At 25.8% G+C, this 19,879-nt stretch overlaps 1 protein-coding gene across 1 annotated transcript in view; it reads right to left on the bottom strand.

Moving 5' to 3' along the window:
• The window catches only part of LOC100201172 (bridge-like lipid transfer protein family member 2), a 102,119-nt gene that overhangs the window by 13,600 nt on the left and 68,640 nt on the right, over positions 1–19,879 (bottom strand). Inside the window, exons 42-53 of the mRNA XM_065808067.1 lie at positions 19,575–19,741; positions 19,288–19,405; positions 17,670–17,884; positions 17,344–17,482; positions 16,922–17,122; positions 13,688–13,769; positions 11,999–12,168; positions 11,416–11,703; positions 11,219–11,305; positions 9,297–9,460; positions 7,642–7,722; positions 7,230–7,340 (exon numbers count right to left, since the gene is read on the bottom strand). Coding sequence (XP_065664139.1) covers positions 7,230–7,340; positions 7,642–7,722; positions 9,297–9,460; positions 11,219–11,305; positions 11,416–11,703; positions 11,999–12,168; positions 13,688–13,769; positions 16,922–17,122; positions 17,344–17,482; positions 17,670–17,884; positions 19,288–19,405; positions 19,575–19,741 — 1,823 coding nt within the window. The remainder of the gene's footprint in view (positions 1–7,229; positions 7,341–7,641; positions 7,723–9,296; positions 9,461–11,218; positions 11,306–11,415; positions 11,704–11,998; positions 12,169–13,687; positions 13,770–16,921; positions 17,123–17,343; positions 17,483–17,669; positions 17,885–19,287; positions 19,406–19,574; positions 19,742–19,879) is intronic.

The raw sequence follows: 19,879 nt of genomic DNA, 5'->3' as shown, positions 1-19,879 counted from the left end.
TTGTTGGTCCAAAACTTCGTAAAGAATTTCAAAAACAAAACATAAAGGTAATTTTCACATCAACTCCCAATTTAAAAAATATTTTTTGCAACAATAAAACTAAACTACCACTAAACACAAACCCTGGCGTATACCAGCTTAAATGTTCATGCGGTTCGATATACATTGGTGAAACTGAAAAGAAGGTGATATCGAGATGTATTGAACACCAGAAAAACAGCTTAAAAGAAAAATGGTCCAGTTCGGGTGCAACTGAACATTCCAAAACATGCCATGGTAAGTTTGATTGGTTGCACCCCAAAACATTATCTGTAGCCCCAGAATATCGAACTCGGAAAACCAGAGAGTCACTCAAAATAAGCAAAGCTAGGGTTCAACAGGAGTTGAGAAATGGTGATGTGGTTCTCAATCGGGATGACGGTGATAACGTGACAACTGAAACCTGGGGGCCATTTTCTAATAAAATCTGCTGACGTCAGTTATTGGAGAAAATTTTTTATATTATATTTTGGCTTTTTAGTGTTATCTTTTTAACCGTTTGTTTTTACTATAACGATTTCTTTGTAACTATATTATTTATTATACCTGATGACGCTGATCACGATAGATCAGCGAAATATCAAAATAATTATATATTATTAAAAAATAGATATTTAAAAAAAAGTTTATACGCAGCCGTATTTATTGAATTCTACCCATATTTAGCCGTATTTATTGAATCCATTTCCATCACTTTTGTAGCACCTAAGATAATGGAAAAAACTGGTTAAAGACAAGGTTACATGAAATTAAAAAAATATTTTTTGTCAAACCATTAAGGCATATTTATCCGCAAAAATTTTGCATTAAAAACCTGTAATTATGGGTTTTAAAAAAAACTGCATTACCTAAGCTTCCAGTTTATATTCCTAAAAATTCCTAACAAAAAGGTTTATAAAAAGGATTGAATCGTATGAGATTAAAGGCAATGTTTTAAGTTGAATTAATGCTATTCTTTGTGTTCCCAAAGAGAACACATTGTCTTCCTAACAGAACACAATGTGTCCTCCTTGTAAATATTGCATCCAAACAAAACAGGTTATAAGTGAGATTCTGTAAGACGCAGTACTTGGTCCAACACTATTTATAGTCTATATTAATGATTTGCCAGAGCACATGAACAGCAAAAATATTTGAAAAACTAAAAGAGATGTGTTTTGCAAATATATTTAAAAGCCACAAAAGTCCTTAGTGCAGTTGACACATTAACTGCACTTAGGACTGAGACATATTTTATTGATAAAAATGACTCAAACAGTCAAATATTCAAAATAATCAAAAGAATTCAGCAAAAAGCAACATTGGAAAAATACTTTAGTGTTCAACTTTCTGATAACCTTACACATACAAGTATCAAGAATTCTAAAATGGAAAATGCTTATCAGAACACACTAATAGCAGAGGAAAAAATATCTGAAAAAACCTTGATACAATTGATGTATGCCCACATCTAAAATATGCCTAATAATAGTGTCTTCTGTTTAAAACAGACATTAAATCAAATGAACATATGCAACATCGTGACACAATTTTTTATTTTTCTGAACACATCTTGTTCAGAAAAATAAAAAATAAAAATTTTTAGAAAAATTCAATTTAAAATTTTTTTAATATTTGATGTAGGTAATCTGTGGTGCTTGAACTAGACTGAGCAATGAAAGCCCACAAAGAAATATGAAACGTTTTTATTGAAAAACATTTTATATAAAGGAGGATAATTAAAAAAAACAAAGAAAACCAAACAGGTGTTCAGAATAAACACAGATTCATTTTAAGAAGAAAAAGCTTATACACAAATCATAGTCAACAGTAAATTTATTGTTAAAGTATATCTAAAACAAAACAGGACACAAAAGTAACCATCTATCTTCATTAAATGATAGGAGGTATAAGGTAAAGAAAAAACATTGATTTTGTGTATTCATAAATTATGCAGTGGTATATATATATATATATATATATATATATATATATATATATATATATATATATATATATATATATATATATATATATATATATATATATATATATATATGTAAATTATGTTAGTGTATTTTACAAATAGAGTGCTCGATGTTCTTAAAGAACAGAGCAATAATAAATTAGTAAAAAACACTTATCTAACTTTTATCTTCTACTTTAAGTTTCACCATTGCTGGATCATCAGGAAGAGTTACTAAATCCCAAAAAAAAAAATTCAATTTATAGAAAAAAATATTTTACAGGAGGTTATAATTTATTATAAAAAAAATTAATTATAAAAAAAAATAAATTTTTTATAATAATTTTTTTTATAATAATTTATAACTTCTTGTAAAATATTTTTTTCTATAAATTGAATTTTTTTTGAGATTTAGTAACTCTTCCTGATGATCCAGCAATGGTGAAACTTAAAGTAGAAGATAAAAGTAAGATAAGTGTTTTTTACTAATTTATATATATATATATATATATATATATATATATATATATATATATATATATATATATATATATATTTTCTTTAAGTTTGACATTCTAAAGTTACTGTTTGTGGTAAAAAATGACACTTAACTACTCTATGACATCTAGCAAGACAAAATTAAGTACAGATTATGTCAATGCACATTAATTTAATAAAGACTGAGACTAATAGACCTTTGCCAGATAACAATGTCATTTTAACTACATATTGTATTTTGGGATCTCCTAGGAGCAAACAAAAGTTGAACTCACAAATATCCAGCTATTACCTGATTTTTTTTTTTTTTTTAAAGTTGACCATTATTATCTATTTGATTTACAGCTATCGGTTGAACACGATGAAATTCAGTACCTTTTAATCGTTAATTACTCAAAAACTATTTGACAAATTTTTGATTATTTTTGCACACGGAATGTGTTGTTGTAATGGTAATAAATATTGGTTATTATTGCTGTCAGATTAAAATGAGGAAACAAATATTAAATTGAAAAAAACGTTTTAGAAATTTTTCTTCAAAATCCTTTATTGTCACAAGTTGAAATTTCAAAATTGACCGGTATTTTCAATCATCAGTTGGATTTATTTTGCAGCGATATAAACAGACTCAATCTATTGAAAGAGAACTGGAAATGGAAAAAAGAAAGGATTTAAAGATAAATATAAAGCAAAATCAATCATTTGCTCCATAAAGGCAAATCCGTGTCAGTGGCAGAGAGACCTCGCAAGAAAATTTAATTGCAGTCAAGCTTTGATATGAAAAGTACTTAGATCCCAAGAACATAAAGCATATCATAAAAAAGAAAACTCCAAAGCGATCCATTGATGAAAAAATTAAAGCAATTTGTCGATCAAAAAAGCTATATAAACTTTTAAACCGAGAAAACTTGTGCATAATTGAAGAAGGTGAAACCTATTGCAAAAAAGAATTTTCACAATTGCCAGGGTAGCAATATTTTTATGAGTCGAAAGGTAGATATGTTGCCAAAAAATTCAAGTACATTCAAACTGAAAACTTTACTCCTAAGTTCCTTATATGGGAAGCAATCTGCTCCTGTGGTTTAAAAAATACAACACACATTGCTCGTAAAACAATGAACACAGATTTATATATAAAAGAATGCTTAAAGAAACGCTATTTGCCATTTATTAAAAAGTATGAAATGCCCACAATACTTTGTCCTGATTTGGCTACAACTCACTACTCCAAAAAGTCTCTAGAATGGTATGAACAAAATGTCGTTGAATTTGTACCTAAGGAAGCAAATCCTTCAAATTGTCCTGAGCAGTGAGTTATTGAAAGTTATTAGTCAATTATAAATGGAATTTTATTGAAAAGCAAGAAATTAGCTACAAATAAAAAAGATTCTAAGAAAAAATGAATAGTTGCCTCAAAAAAAGTAATTTAAAGCAAGATCCAGCAAATAATGTCAAGTACTTGCCAAGATATTTGGTTTTTATGTTAGCATCTGATAAAACATGTAAAAAAAACTATTGAAATAAATAATTCAATTATCTTCATTGTGTCAAAAAATTACAAAAACCTATTAAGTAGTTTTCGCATAATTAACAATTAAAGGGTGCTAAATTTCACTGTATTCAACAGCTATTATTTTTTTACTTGCAATACTTTTTCATAATGGGTAAGAATGATCATTGTGCAGTTTGGCATTCAACATCTGATCTTTTGCAACAAGATCAGATGTCAAATGCTGAATTTGATGTCAAATGCTAGTTTTAAATGCTAAATTTGATGTCAAATGCTGATGTCAAATGCTAAATTTAGCATCTGACATCATTACAATTTACAATTTAATTACTTTTTATAAATATTTTTTAACAAACATTACTTTTTATTATTTTTGCTTATTTGCCAAAGTATCTAACTTACAAGTTTCCACATTTTAAAGAAAATCATACATGAAAATATATAACTTTTGTTTATATTTAGTTATTTATTTTCAATTTTTTTTTTTTCAATTATTTTGTTTTTATTTCTTTTTCATTTTATTATATTTATTTTAATATATATATATATATATATATATATATATATATATATATATATATATATATATATATATATATATATATATTAGGGTGCATCACAAAATAACGATTTAAAAAATTGATTTTGTCTGACACCTAATTGTGTTCTATATATCATAAAAACAATGACTTTCAAAAATTTTAGAATAAGAAATATTTTAAGAGGTCCCCTGACACTCTTGAATATTTGACCAGTCCCTAATATTTATAAAATATATAGTTTTTTAAAAGTAGGTCGTGTTGGGTCTCAAATTAAGCAAAATTTTTAAAAAATTTCAAAAATAATAATTAAAAAAAAAAAACATTTTATATTTCACTGCTATGTATATATAAAACTACAAAAAATGCACCTTTTTCATTATTATTTTAAAAATGTCATATTTATTGCAGTAAAATCTAATGTGAATTTCTTTTAATAAAATGATGATTAATAAAATTAATAAAAGATTTTAATAAAATGATGACCTCTAAAAATATTTCTTATTCTAAAATTTTTGAAAGTCATTGTTTTTTTTTATATATAGAACACAATTAGGTATATAAATATATATATATATATATATATATATATATATATATATATATATATATATATATATATATATATATATAAATATAAATAATTTTCTATTTTATTTATTTTACTTTATATTTATATTATAGATTTTTTATTTTTATTTCTAATTCTATTCTTTTTTTTTTTTTTTTCATTTAACATTTATTTATTTTAATCAAACATGAATATATATATATATATATATATATATATATATATATATATATATATATATATATATATATATATATATATATACATTCATGTTTGATTTTTTTTTATTTGATTATGCATATATATTGATTTTCTATAGTTTTCTCTTACATGGTGGTGGCGAGTCTTTAGGTAGCATTTGGTAATTATCTGGTTTTAATTCTAATGCTTTATTTTGCTTTTCTACCTTTTCGACTTGTGAAACTTGTGGTTTTGGATGACTTTACTGCAGGTGTAATTGGTTCTCACAAAATCTATGTCAAATAAATATGGAAGTATAACAATGTTAAAATATCTAACTAATTTTAGTAGGGACTTTAAAAAGAAATTCGAATCCTTAGCAATACGAAACGTGCAAGATTCTTTGGGTAAATAAATTTTAAAGTCACAATTATTGACACCTGTAACAAATATTTGGTGCTGAGCTTGGGTGTTATATTGGTGATTAAGTTTGATTGTAAAACTTTCATTACTTTTTACTATAAAACAAGAAGGCATTGAAAGGTATTCTGAAACGGTAATATCTCTTGCTGAAAAAGGACACTTGCATTCTAACAAACCAAATTATTAAACCAATTAACAGAATTTGATTGGTCTGTTGTTATATTGCAAATTTTATTTATACAAGAGTTTGTTCGATAGGTTCTTAACTTATAGTGAAACAAATTCATATCGGCTATACAAACTATTTCATCAATTATTTTAGGATATTCTGTAGCAATTGTAAAATCAATATCTATTGTATAAAAACTTGCTCTTTTAAACTGCAAAACACTTGCATTACCGTTGGTAGCTTTAGTAATATTCTCCCAGTCCTCAGCTGAATATGCAACATAAATGTCGTAAACGAGGTCCATACAAATTTCTGCTTGGACCAGGTTTAACATCATCATTTTCAGGATGTGGTGGCCTAATAATAACTGAATTAATATCACATGGTTCATGAATTTTTTGATGCTTTTAAACACGTACATCCCATAGTTGTTATTTGCTAGTACATATTTTATTATGGCCTAACCTGACTTCATTCCAATATAATAACTTCAGTAAAATATTGAATATTGTCAACAATGTTATTAAAGATAACATCTTTAACATGCCTGGAAAATTGAAAGTTTTTTCTTTCTGTAAATGCCTTTATTGCACTCTTATTAATAATTATTAATGTTATTATTATTAATCTTATTTATTCTTTAATAACTACTAAAGTTGCATTAGGAAGATTTTGACTTTGCCAGTTACTTTTTAAATCTTCAGGAAATGGAAGATGTAGAATATCATCAACAACTGACTTCCTTCTTCAACTGTTATTTATTTCATTGATATGGTTATCACTGGTAGGTAACAATGGTAGGTTTAAAGCTTCTGCTATAATAACTTTTTCTATCAAAAGTGGTTTTCCTGCACTCCCTGAACCAAGCGGGACACCTCTTGATAATAAATACGTTTTTAAGTTGCCTACTTTCCACTTTGACAAATCTATTGAAGTAAAAACATATTCAAACAAATAAATAAGAATAATAATCTGGGCTAATGCAATAGTTGGATTCCCCAATACATTTAATAAGCTTGTTTGCTCCCAGGCAATCCCAAAATACAATGCACAGTTATAATGGGGTCGTTATCTGGCAAAAGGTCAATTAAATTTATTATTTTCAATAAAAAAATAAAAACATTCAGAGCACTTTTTTTTTTTTTAAATAAAAACATTCTTAATGTTTTTAAAAACATTCCAGCCTATTAATTTGTGCTTCTTATAAAATAGTAAATTTGGCTATTTTAAAAAACAATAAATTTAATGCTTTTGACATAAAGTGTACTTAATTTTGTCTTCTTTAAACACAAAGAGTTAATGTCATATATTTCAACAGTATTCAACGCCATGTATTCTAAAGTAAATAGAAATACTTGATAAGTATTTTAAGTTCCTCAACATCATCAAAGAGTTGATCTTTAGTATCCTTTATTTGGTCTTGAAGATCACGCAAAGCATCGCTGAACTCTTTTGAACTTTCCACACTAAAATTTAATTAGAGAAGTTAACAAATCATTAAATATTAATCTCTTCCCCCTTCCCATATAAACTTAAAGCAGTTAGTATAAACAACTTTTAAAATTCCTATTGAATTTTTCTATAATTTCCGACTTTGAACTCAAACTTCTATCAGTTCTTTTTTAAATAAAAAAAAATTAAAAATAATAAAAAAAAAACTCTAAATAAAAAAATTAAAGACTTTAAGAATTAAAATCTAATATTTTTTCTTTTAGAATTCCTTCTGTAATTTATGTTAACTCTAATTAAAAAAAAAATGAAACATACTTTTTAGACATAACATCATCTTCTTGTTTTTTGAATTCAAAAAGTTTTCTTTCATACATACGCAGCATCATTTGTGTACGCCTGTTCAAACCAAACACATTTACAACAAATTTCATTATTAAAATTTCAGTATTAAAAATATTATAGTTATTAAACAATTATTAAAGCGTGTATGTCTGTATGTGTGTGTGTGTGTCTGTATGTGTGTGCGCGTGCGTGTGTGTGTGTGTGTAAATATATAAACTATAACTGTTTTAAATTAAATCTATTTATCATAACTTATTTACAACACATGCAATAAGCTATGATTAAGCTACAATTAAGTAAAAAAACATCATGGTGATTGACAGTGGATACAAGAAGAACTAAAAATTTTTTTTCTAATTCTTTAAAAAATTTAAAACTACATAATTATTTTTTAAATGAAGCATCATGGTGGCTAACAATTTTTTAAGCAGTTAATTAAATAAGTTTATATTGCTATAAAAATAAGTTATTTAGATGATAGGTAACAAAGCTGTAAACCACTTTTTGTGTTAACATAAAGAAAAGAAGAGTGTTCAAGAACAAGAAAGTGGTTAAAAAGGAAACGGTTGACAGAAGACTAAAATAACTGTAAATTGTACATGTAAGGAAAACACAAAGATGGGAGAGAATTTTAAAGCACTGTCACTGGAAAAAAAACAAGACAAATACACATTTTTTGAGTATTAAGGAACAGTAAAAGGAAGAAAGTTAGTTGAATAATAAGTTATGAGATAGTTTGAGTTTTGATTAATGGAACAAGTAATGATAGCTTACTTGAGCATCAGCCATGGTAGTATTTGTAGAAAAAAGAGAGAACGCTTCCAACAATGAGACAGAGGTTCAAGCTTGGCAGCTAGATCTGACAACATTTACACTACTATTTTTAATCTTGTATAAAAATGAAAGGGCCTTAATAGAAGAACAAATTAAAGATTTATAGAGGTTGAGTGCCAAATCAGGAGTAAGAAAATAGCAAAGTAAAGAGAGGCAACTTTAGCAGATGCTAACTTTGTAAATAAATAGTTTACATGAAAAAATAAATAATGAACGGTAATCCAAGAAGACAAAAAAATAAAAAGATGGCTTAGATAAAGTAGTAAATATATTAATTATTTAATTAATTAATTAGTAAAAATATCCATTATTTAGCCAAATCTGGTTTTGGCACATCGCTAATTTCAAATCAATAACAAACAATCAATTAAAATTTAAAACAAGCAAACTTAAAATTTTTGTAGCTAATAAAATAAACTTTGAATTTTATAATTAATTTAAATTTATAAAGTTAATTAATGAGATCTTTAACATCTTTAAAAATAACATTTTTCAGAAACACAAATTTTCTTGTCAAACCCAAATACAAAAAAAAGCCAATTCAAATCTTTCAACGATGTTAATGTCAATTTTATTTTCAGTATCAGTATATCATCATTATTTTTTTTAATTTCTAATTTGAATAAACTTTTAACTTGTTGCTAAAATAAAACTTAAAACATAATCATATTTTCTGTACTGTTTAAATTTGGTAAAACTTCTAACAACCAACATTAAAGAATTTCATTTAAGCAAAGTCTAGAGTTTGTAGTAATAATATTAAAAAAATGAAATAGTTAAATAAAAGATTATACCTTACTCTTGTTTGCAGCTGTGTTACATGTAATTTCAGATCTTTACCAGCAGTCAAATGTAATTTAAATTTCATTTTCTCCAGCTTTTCAACTTCTTTTTTTTTTTTAGGATCAGTATACAAGATTAAATTTTGAACTACATCACTTATCACGCTATATTGAGACTGAAAAAAGAAACAAAAATGTACAGAATGTACTACTAGTTGAAACTAAAAAAAAGGTACAAGAAATAAAAAAAATACAAGAAATAGTAAAGTACGAAATATACTAATGATTGAGACTAAAAAATTGGACATTTTAAAAATCAATTTAAGTGGATTTAGCTGAACACAAAATATCACACTAAAATAACAACCTGCAGGGGCTTCAAAAATATATTAACTGCATTTTCAGACAAAGAAGACTGTAACAATACCTTCTAAATCTGATATTGTTCATGTCATTAGATCTATGTTAAATTTTCAGGAACAACCCATGCTTTGCCCCTGAGTATTACAAACTTCACTGAAGTTTTCATTCAATTAAATTTATAATTATTGTAAGCAATCATTAGAAAATCGCTAAATTTTAATGAATAGTTTTAAAATTTTTTCAAATTTCAAATTTCAAATTCAAGAATATTTTAAAAGAAAAAAATTCTCTTGTTCAAATAGGTTTCTTTTTAAAATAAATTCCTAAAAGAAACTTGCATATTTATAGAAACTGTTTTATCTTTGTATTGCTATAAATTAAATGATATGACTGATATGAGATTGAGTTCAAGTTAAGGCAATTTTTCTTCATTCAGGACTAAAGTATAAAAATTAATTATATAATAGTATATAAATATAAAGTAAAAAAATTAATTATACATCATTATACTAACAAAAAAGTGAAAACTGTTTCAGTGAAAGTACTTACATAATTTATTAACACTGTACACTTGAAAATTAACATTGAAAAAAGTTTAACAACACAATGACTTTCTTATTATTTGGTAATAAAATTGCATCTAAAAGCTAGCAATCTTCTATTAAAAAATTTACTAAATTTACTAAATTTAAAAGATAATTGTTTTCATAACATTATTTTATTATGATTTATTTTGTAACACTTTATTATAGCATTACTTTACATCTAATAACAATCTATTCAGATCAATATACAACAAAAAAATATAAAAATGATTTTGGATGTTGCTTTTTATGTTTTACATGGAACGAATTCTAATATATATATTTGAATAAATTTTATTTGATTTATTAATTTCCCATACAAAAAGTTTGAACCAAAGAAATTTGCTAAAAGGGGAAGAAAAAATAGTTTGACTAAACAAAGTCATCCGCGGTTCGACTTAACCAGAGAATTTTAATAGTAAACAGTTAGATTTCAAGGGACCAAATGAAATAGTTTGAGATAACCTGTGTTCAACTTATCAGAAATAAACTATATATATATAAATATATATATATATATATATATATATATATATATATATATATATATATATATATATATATATATATATATATATAACCCTTGGAATTAGGGTCGGCATTTGGCAATGCTGACCTAACGGCATCAGGTCGGCAAATAATTTTTGCCGACCTGATGCCGACCTCAATAAGATTGAGGTAGGCAAATTATTGCTGACCCCATTTTTCCTAATTTCGAGGGTTGTATATATATATATATATATAATATATATATTTGCATATATATATATATTTGTATATATATATATATATATATTTGTATATATATATATATATTTGTATATATATATATATATATTTGTATATATATATATATTTGTATATATATATATATTATATATCTGTTTAGTTATAAACATAAAACAACTATAAAATATTTATAAACATAAAATATAAACATTTTAAATTAATTACAAATGTAATAATTAATGTAGATAATAAACTAACTGAATTGGTTGACATTTCTAGCTTTCCATGTTTAAGAGTTAATGAACTAGCCATAGATAGATCATTCGATTTATATTCTGCGCTTTCCTAAAAAATGCATAAACTTTTAGTAATAACAGTCATTTTTTATTTACATATTGACATAAATGCAGAGAAGATTGTGAAAAACACTCTTCTTCTTAGTAAAATACACTCACTGATGGAACAGAAGGTACATATTCTTCAGCAAGTGGATCTATTTCATCATCCAAATTAACATACATAAACTCACAACTGCACCTTGAAATAACTCTTTGCAATTGATGAACAACACCTTGCACTTGCACTTCTACAAATGCTCCAACTGCATCACTTGCTTTTGTAAATGCATTTATGTTTGGCAAATCATTATTTTCACTACTATTGTCACCTGCTATTATATCACTTGTCAACCAAGGGATGTTATCAACTGTTATGTCCTTAAAATTTTCCACTGTAGAAAAGTACTGGAAAAAAAAAAAAACAATTTAAAAATGCACAATTAAAAATTTTGCAGTTTTAAAAAAAATATTTTGATTGTTCATATAAATAATTGATGATTATTATAATTTGTGAAGATGATGATTATAACTTAAAACAGTTTTAGTTTTATTTTGTTGCTCTCTATACAACAAAATAAAGTCCAAATAAACAATAACTCTAAATAACAAGATGAACAATAACTCTTTATGCAATACAATAGTAAGTAACAGCACGATAAACAATAATTTATGCAACTCAACCACAAACTGTTATACATACTTGTAAATTTCGGAATTTCCCACACCAAGTCACTTTATTTAGCTTATTGATAACATCAGCAAATACAGGTTTATGAAGCCGCTTAAAAATTGAAGCATTTCCTGATGTTACCACAATTGAACCTTTTGTTTCAGTACCATGAAGAAGAACTTGAGAGTTAATGAGTTCAACTATACCAAGAAATATATAAACTATACCAAGAAATATATAAACTATACCAAGGAATAGTAAAATGGTTAAAATAAAATACCAAAACAAAAAACAAACTGTAAAAACAAATAACATTTATTTACAAACATTTAAAGCAGCATCAATATAATATAATATATATATATATATATATAAATATATATATATATATATATATATATATATATATATATATATATATATATATATATGTATATATATATATATATATATATATATATATATATATATATATATATATATATATATATATATATATATATATATATGTATATATATGTATACACACATTTTTATATATGAATTCTTCTTGTTTTAAAAAAACCATATGTATGTAGTCAGGCAAAAAACGTCGGCAAATGCATATCTATATAGAAGATAGTGGGGCACTATGATACATGGAGCACCATGAAAAATTGTAATTGCAAGACATATTAAAAGTGATGAAAACACTTTCATTAGTATAAACACATTTTATATAAAAAATGTTTATATACTAAATTATATAAATATATATTTTTATCTTTTTCTTTGACAGGCTGTTTCTCCTTCTGTAGATTCATCAGAAAGGTTTCCTGATGAATCTACAGAAAAAATAACAGCCTGTCGAAGAAAAAATTAGATAAGTGTTTTCATAAATTTATTATTGCTCTGTTCTTTAAGAACATGTACGTACAACCCTCGGAATTGTAGGTAGGCAATTATCGGTTGGCAATTATTGCCGACCTTAATCTTTAAGAGGTTGGCAAAAAATTACTGACCTCAAACACTTTAAGGTTGGCAGTTTTTTTCAGTATGGTCAAACATTTGACCATACTGAAATTTTTTTTTAGGTATTGATGAGGTGTATGTCATTTTCATCATTGCTTGCTTGATATAACTTGCTGTCATCAGCAAACAAGTTAATGGTGCAATCACCAGCAATACATGAAGTTACATTGTTTATAAAAACTAAAAATAAGATGGGTCCCAAAACAGTCCCTTGAGGTATTTCCCTGTTTACAAGAATTTTGTTTGAATATGAGTTACCAACGCAGAAACATTGAGAGTGATTTGTTAAAAAATGGGTAATCCAGTTTAGCAATTCATACTGGATACCATAACAGTGCAGTTTGAACAGTAACTTAGAGTGAGTCACAGAACCAAAAATTTTCTCTAAGTCTATATATACAATATCAATGGCATTTGCGATTGATTTTAGAAGTATTGCTGGGTATCCATCAGGTGATTTGAAGTACTTTGATGGAAGATTTTGTAGGGATATGTATATGTATATATCGTAGGGATATGTATTTGTAGGGATATGTATATGTATATTTTGTAAGATATGTATATGTGTGTGGTGTGTGTGTGGAATAAATATATATATATATATATATATATATATATATATATATATATATATATATATATATATATATATATATATATATGTACACACACACACACACACATATACATATAATACATATAACTTACTTTGCAAATTTTTTAAAATAATGTCATCTTCAGTTCTACTTGAATCAATAGTGTGTTCCAGCTCATACTCAACATTGTCACCCTAAAAGCAAAATTTTCCATTACTTGTTAAAAAATAAATTTTTTTCATGCAAAAAAAAATTCTTTCTACAATTGATATTATCAGTTTAATATTACAAAACACTAGTACTTAGAGTTAGGGTCAGCATTTTGCAATGCTGACATTATTGTCGACCTTTAATTTTAGTGTCTGTAAAAAAGTAAAAAAATTTTATTGTAAAAAATTCTTTTATTAATACTAATTATTAATAATGTAAATCTTAAAAACTTTTGTTTTTCAAAATTTTAGGCAAATTTCGCTAAAGAAAGTAAAGTCCTCAAACTTAGCGTTAATTTATATATTATATCTATAATTCTTAAATGACATAATTTTTTTTATTTCTAATTTATTTGCATTTAAAAATAAGAAATACAAAAAGGCGATACAGGTAATAAAATTACTCTTATGTAACACTGTCAAAAAAAAACAAAAAACAACTAGTTAAAATAGTGTGCAATGGTAATGAACATTGTACTTTTTTAAATTTGATTTGAATATAGACAAAGTGGACAAGTAAACAATATAATCAGGTAGAAAATTCCATATCTTGATAATTCTTTCACATTAGAAAAATCTTTGTGTATCATTTTTACATTTAATACATGAATAAAGTTTTTGTGCATGACATCTTGTAGGATAGTAAGAAGGAGCAAATGTAAAAAACTCAGAAAAAGGTAGATTGACAAGGTTGTGTATATCTTTAAAGGTCATTACAAGATCAAATTTTATTCTATGGCATTCAAGAGATTCTAGATTGAAGATATTGAGTCTTGAAGAATAATCTTTATAAGCAATACGACATCTTTTACAGACACTTCTAATAAAGGACTTCTGAACCTTTATTAACTGACGTATATCTTTTAAAAGATGGGTATTCCACACAGAGTTACAAGATTCTATGATAGGTCAAACAAACTTTATAGGCTTTAATCAGAAGCTTGAAATTGATACTGATGAAGGATTTTAAAAGTAAGTAGGAACGAGGATGTACCTCGCTTGCAATGAAAAAAAAGTGATTAGAAAACTTCATATCCGAAGATAAAACTATACCGATATCTTGAATTGAATTAATAAATTCGATAGGTGTACCAACGTTCATTGAGTATGGATTTAATGGTAAAAAACTCTTTCCATAGCGTAGATAAAAACATTTTTTGGTTGCTGTAATAAGCCAAACTTTTGACCATTCTGAAATTTTTTTTTTAGGTATTGATGAGGTGTATGTCATTTTCATCATTGCTTGCTTGATATAATGCTTTTGACCATTCTGAAATTTTTTTTTTAGGTATCGATGAGGTGTATGTCATTTTCATCATTGCTTGCTTGATATAACTTGCTGTCATCAGCAAACAAGTTAATGGTGCAATCACCATCAATACATGAAGTTACATTGTTTATAAAAACTGAAAATAAGATGGGTCCAAAAACAGTCCCTTGAGGTATTTCCCTGTTTACAAGAATTTTGTTTGAATACGAGTTACCAACGCAAACACATTGAGAGTGATTTGTTAAAAAATAGGCAATCCAGTTTAGCAATTCATACTGGATACCATAACAGTGCAGTTTGAACAGTAACTTAGAGTGAGTCACAGAATCAAAGACTTTCTCAAAGTCTATATATACAATATCAATGGCATTTGCGATTGATTTTAAAAGTATTGCTGGGTATCCATCAGGTGATTTGAAGGACTTTGATGGAAGATTTTGTAGGGATGAAACTACAGAGCTGTATGGAAACATTACATTATTTAAAGAGTTTGGGTGTGTTGGCAAATCTAAGACAGAAGTAATACCATTATCTGTAACAAAAACAGAACTGAAAAAATTGTTTAAAAGATGTGATTTTTCACAATCATCTGTGCTAAGAAAACCATCTGGTCGTAATAGTGGTGCAACCACTATTACGACCAGATGGTTTTCTAGAACTACAGCATTTGGTTTTTGTTTTACAAAAGAATAAAACTGGGCAATATTAGCTTTATTGACTAAATCTTACTCCCTGAAAATATAATATTTATTTATTTCTGTAAAACTGATTGTATGGCGTTGTAATCACCTATGTAAAAATTGTATTTAATCGATTTTTTAATTGATTTAGATTTCTTCAAATTACAATCAAAAACGATTATACAGTGGTCGCAAGTGCTTGTAAATGGGGCAATAGCTTCTACATTAAAAACATTTTTTAGGTTATTGGTTAGTATTAGATCTAGGAGATTATTATGTTGAGGATTATCAGATACAAGCTGGTCTAAAGCATTTGCCGAACATGTTTCTATTTTTGGAATTGACCAGTTTATGTCTTGAACCTACCACTCATAAACTGGTCAATTTTGGAATTGACCAGTTTATGAGTGGTAGGTCATGGTAGGTCAAACAAGTCACCTGCAATGATACATGTAGAGTTGCACTTAGAAGTAATTCTATAAATTAACTTACACAAAGCTTTAGTTCTTAAAATACTGGTGGCAGCACATGGAGGGTGATAAACACATCAAAGTCCAAATATGTTTTTCGATTTGTCAAACCCTGTTTAAAGATTTTTTGCCAACCTAATTTTTTATAATTCCAAGGGCTAAAACATGACAAAATGATAAACTGTCAACATTGAACAAAAAATTTTTTCCCATAAAAATCTTATTTTATTACTACTCATTTTCAGCATCATTAATTTTTCTTTTGCATTTTTTAAATCTTAATTGCTCTACCCATATTTTTGTGTTCTTTTAACTAATAGCAATAAAAACATAAACAATTAAAACAGATTATAAATTAAATTTGATATCATAGAATACTCTTTACAAACAAGAGGTGCAGATTGACCACATCCATAAAAGCATCAGACTTAACTTTACAAAACAAGCATGTTTGACTAATTTTTCATAATTAACTGCACAAATTTAAACAATTTAAAAAAGTTCAATATTTTTTTGGTTTCTGTTTGATCAAAAGAATTATAAAATGAATATGTATTATAATGAGTTAAAACATAAAAAACAAATATAATATAATTTAATAATAAAAATATCATTATTCATAATACTTTTATTCATTACTCATAATAAATGAAAAGTAAAATAAATGCTATATTTTATATATATATATAAAAAAAAAATCTAAAAAAATCTAAAAACCTCCTCTGAGCTCACAATAAACTTTGAAGCTTGTTCATCGACAAGTTTTTGAAGGAGAGTTAAACCATGGCTAGACTGCCCAGTTAAAGATGACCATGACTTTTGAGAATCTAGAAGAGAGTGAGATTTTTGTCTTTGAACAGCCAATAAAGATTTATCTGTTACTTTTAAAGCATCCGATGATAAAACTTTCTTCAACATCTAGAAATTAAAAAAAGAACTAAGAGCTAAAATACTACATAAGAGGTTCTTATCCTGCTTGATTGTCAGCCTATAGCAATCAAGCAACCATTAGTAATAATGAATTACTAATTGTTGATTAACACTTGATACAAAATGAATGATGGTTGATCACCATTTTCATGCATCTCTTATATGAACAAAAAAAAATTAACTGTAGTAAAAAAAATGGTTAAAAATACCTGCATTTTAGAGTACGCTTCTAAAAGCCCAAATACAAGCTCACGATTAACTGCAGTCCATGCCCCTTTTAGCTTGTAAAACATTATTTTGTGAATAAACGAATCTTCTACAATACTAGACTGGCGTTTATAATCAACTCTATAATATTTTAACAAACAAAATACTGAGTGTATTTTACAGAATAAAAAGAAACTAAATTTTATAAAAATATAATATTATAAAATTAAAACAAACCAAATAAATAATAAGAATAACAACAACAACAATATTATTTTGAAAAAGTTATTATAAATAATTTATTCAATATACAATATATTTTTAAAACCTTTTCACACTAAAGAAATAATGCTTTTTGAGGCGACCTTCTTCATCAATGCATAACAATTCATCTTCAGCATCATCTGCCCTTAGCTTGCTCTCAACAGATTGCAATAGAAAAAAACGAACTTTTTCAAAACTACTGTTTAAACCACGAATAATCCAGTTAGTTACAGAGCGTCGAATAAGGTCTTGTGTGTCTGGATGGGGACTAATAAATACCTTTCATAAAAATTATTTTATAACAGTTTTATTGTTAGAAAATAAAATAACTGAAAAATACATAAAAAATGAATTCAATTCTATTAACTTTTTAAATAAATAGTGAGATTAAAACATATCAGTATAGATAACCAGATATTAGTACTGACTTTTTAACTTTAAAATGGTATTAATTTTTTAATTTCGCTTTAAAATATTTTTAGTTAATGAATTCTAATGAGTTTTTAACTGTTTTTAAAAGTTTAATTATGGTATACAATGTATAAAAAATATAACAATGTAAATAATTATTTCCGTTAAATTTATTTGTAATATTGTTAAATTAAAATAATCAATATAATTACATAAATACAAATAATCGATATAAAATAAAAATAAGTTAATAATTTATTTATTGAATTTTAATTTTCATCTAATGGAGGCCTTAGTTTTGTATACTGAAATGCATTTAAAATTTGATTACATTATACATTCTTCTTCTTCTACATTTCTCTATTTCTTCAATTCTACATTTAAAGTTTCATCAGCTAAGTATAGTATCAATACAACAAAAAATATAGTTACTTGCTGAGAAACACTATATACTTTTAAAACTTGTTGGGAGAGGTTACTTTAAAGATTTATGCACATTTTGGCAAAAACCTTTAAAGTAGTTCAGCTCTCTTAACAAGTTTTAAAGTAATTTGAATGTGATTGACAGATTGAATGTAATTGACTTTTTTTTATTATAAAACTTTTTAGTTCAATAACATTGTTCAGCTTTTGTTTATGTTAGTCTCCTGAACTGTAGTGGCTTTACTCCCTTGACTTGGGGAAGTGAATAACATTAATAATAATAAAAAAAAATTGATTCAAATGCATGAGTCCTCTATCTGTTAAATTTAAAAACAGACAAATAGAATTCAACTATATCAAAATCACTCTACGAGAAGTATATTGAAAATAATGGATATGTTAAAAATCCTAATGGTTGTCTTATACAAAGAGTTCAGCACAATTTACAAAATCAATTGAGCATTACACACTGCTCTTTATCAAAGCAATAGTAAACTTTTCTGGCTAAATATTGATCTTTGTATTTTAAAGAGAAGATAACTTATCTTGTTTTTAGTCAAGTCACAGTACTATAGCATTAAAATTTAAGGGTTAGCAAATAAACTTCAAAAATTAAGACTTTTTATAAAAAATTAAAAAAACATATATATTTTTGTAACTTTAAGTGAAAATAGAGATAATATAGCATTTAACTACTAAAATCTAGGGATTCAGGAGCAAGACTTTAGTTCTAAAAAAACGATCAGTAGTTTGGGACCTAGTACATGATTCTAGTATTCACTACTATTTTAGTACTCACAGGATTGCACTTAAACATATATAAACACAGTGAATAAAAAAAAACTTACTTGATAACCAATAGTTACGATCCCTTTCAAAATTTTTGTTTCGAGCCCACGCTCTTGTTCAAATGATCCCCAATACCTTACATCCAAGCATGGAAATTTCAAATCAACAGTAACAAGTCTAAAATAAATTGAAATAAATTAAAGTTTTCTTTTAAAACTTTTTTAGACAAAAAGCAAAAATTAGACACAAAATAATAATAGTAATATCCAAACAGGTGTGTTACTGTTTTTTGATTAAAATGAAAAAACAAAAATAGCACAAACTAAACAAAACAAATACAAATTACTTTAAATGTCGACCAAAAGCTGGTTTTTTTAATTTTGTATTTTTGAACAAAGAACCGCGTTTAATTGGACGAGAAACACGGCTAATTACAACAGCCTGAAAATTTTGAAACCATCTTAATGTACTTGCATATAAAAGTACTGATGGTGGGTCAGCTTTTACACTTTCCTAAAAAAAAAAAAAATATATATATACAAATATAATTATATAAATATATATACGATTTCTAGAAACTATCTAGGCTATATTTAGAAAATCAGAAAACATTTTGCAAAAAAAAATTTCGAAATTTCTTTCCCTTATATT

This window comes from Hydra vulgaris, chromosome 10, assembly GCF_038396675.1.
Source record: "Hydra vulgaris chromosome 10, alternate assembly HydraT2T_AEP".
Taxonomy (NCBI): domain Eukaryota; kingdom Metazoa; phylum Cnidaria; class Hydrozoa; order Anthoathecata; family Hydridae; genus Hydra; species Hydra vulgaris.
Note: the sequence above shows the minus strand (reverse complement) of the source record. Positions and strands in the feature narration are given on the sequence as shown.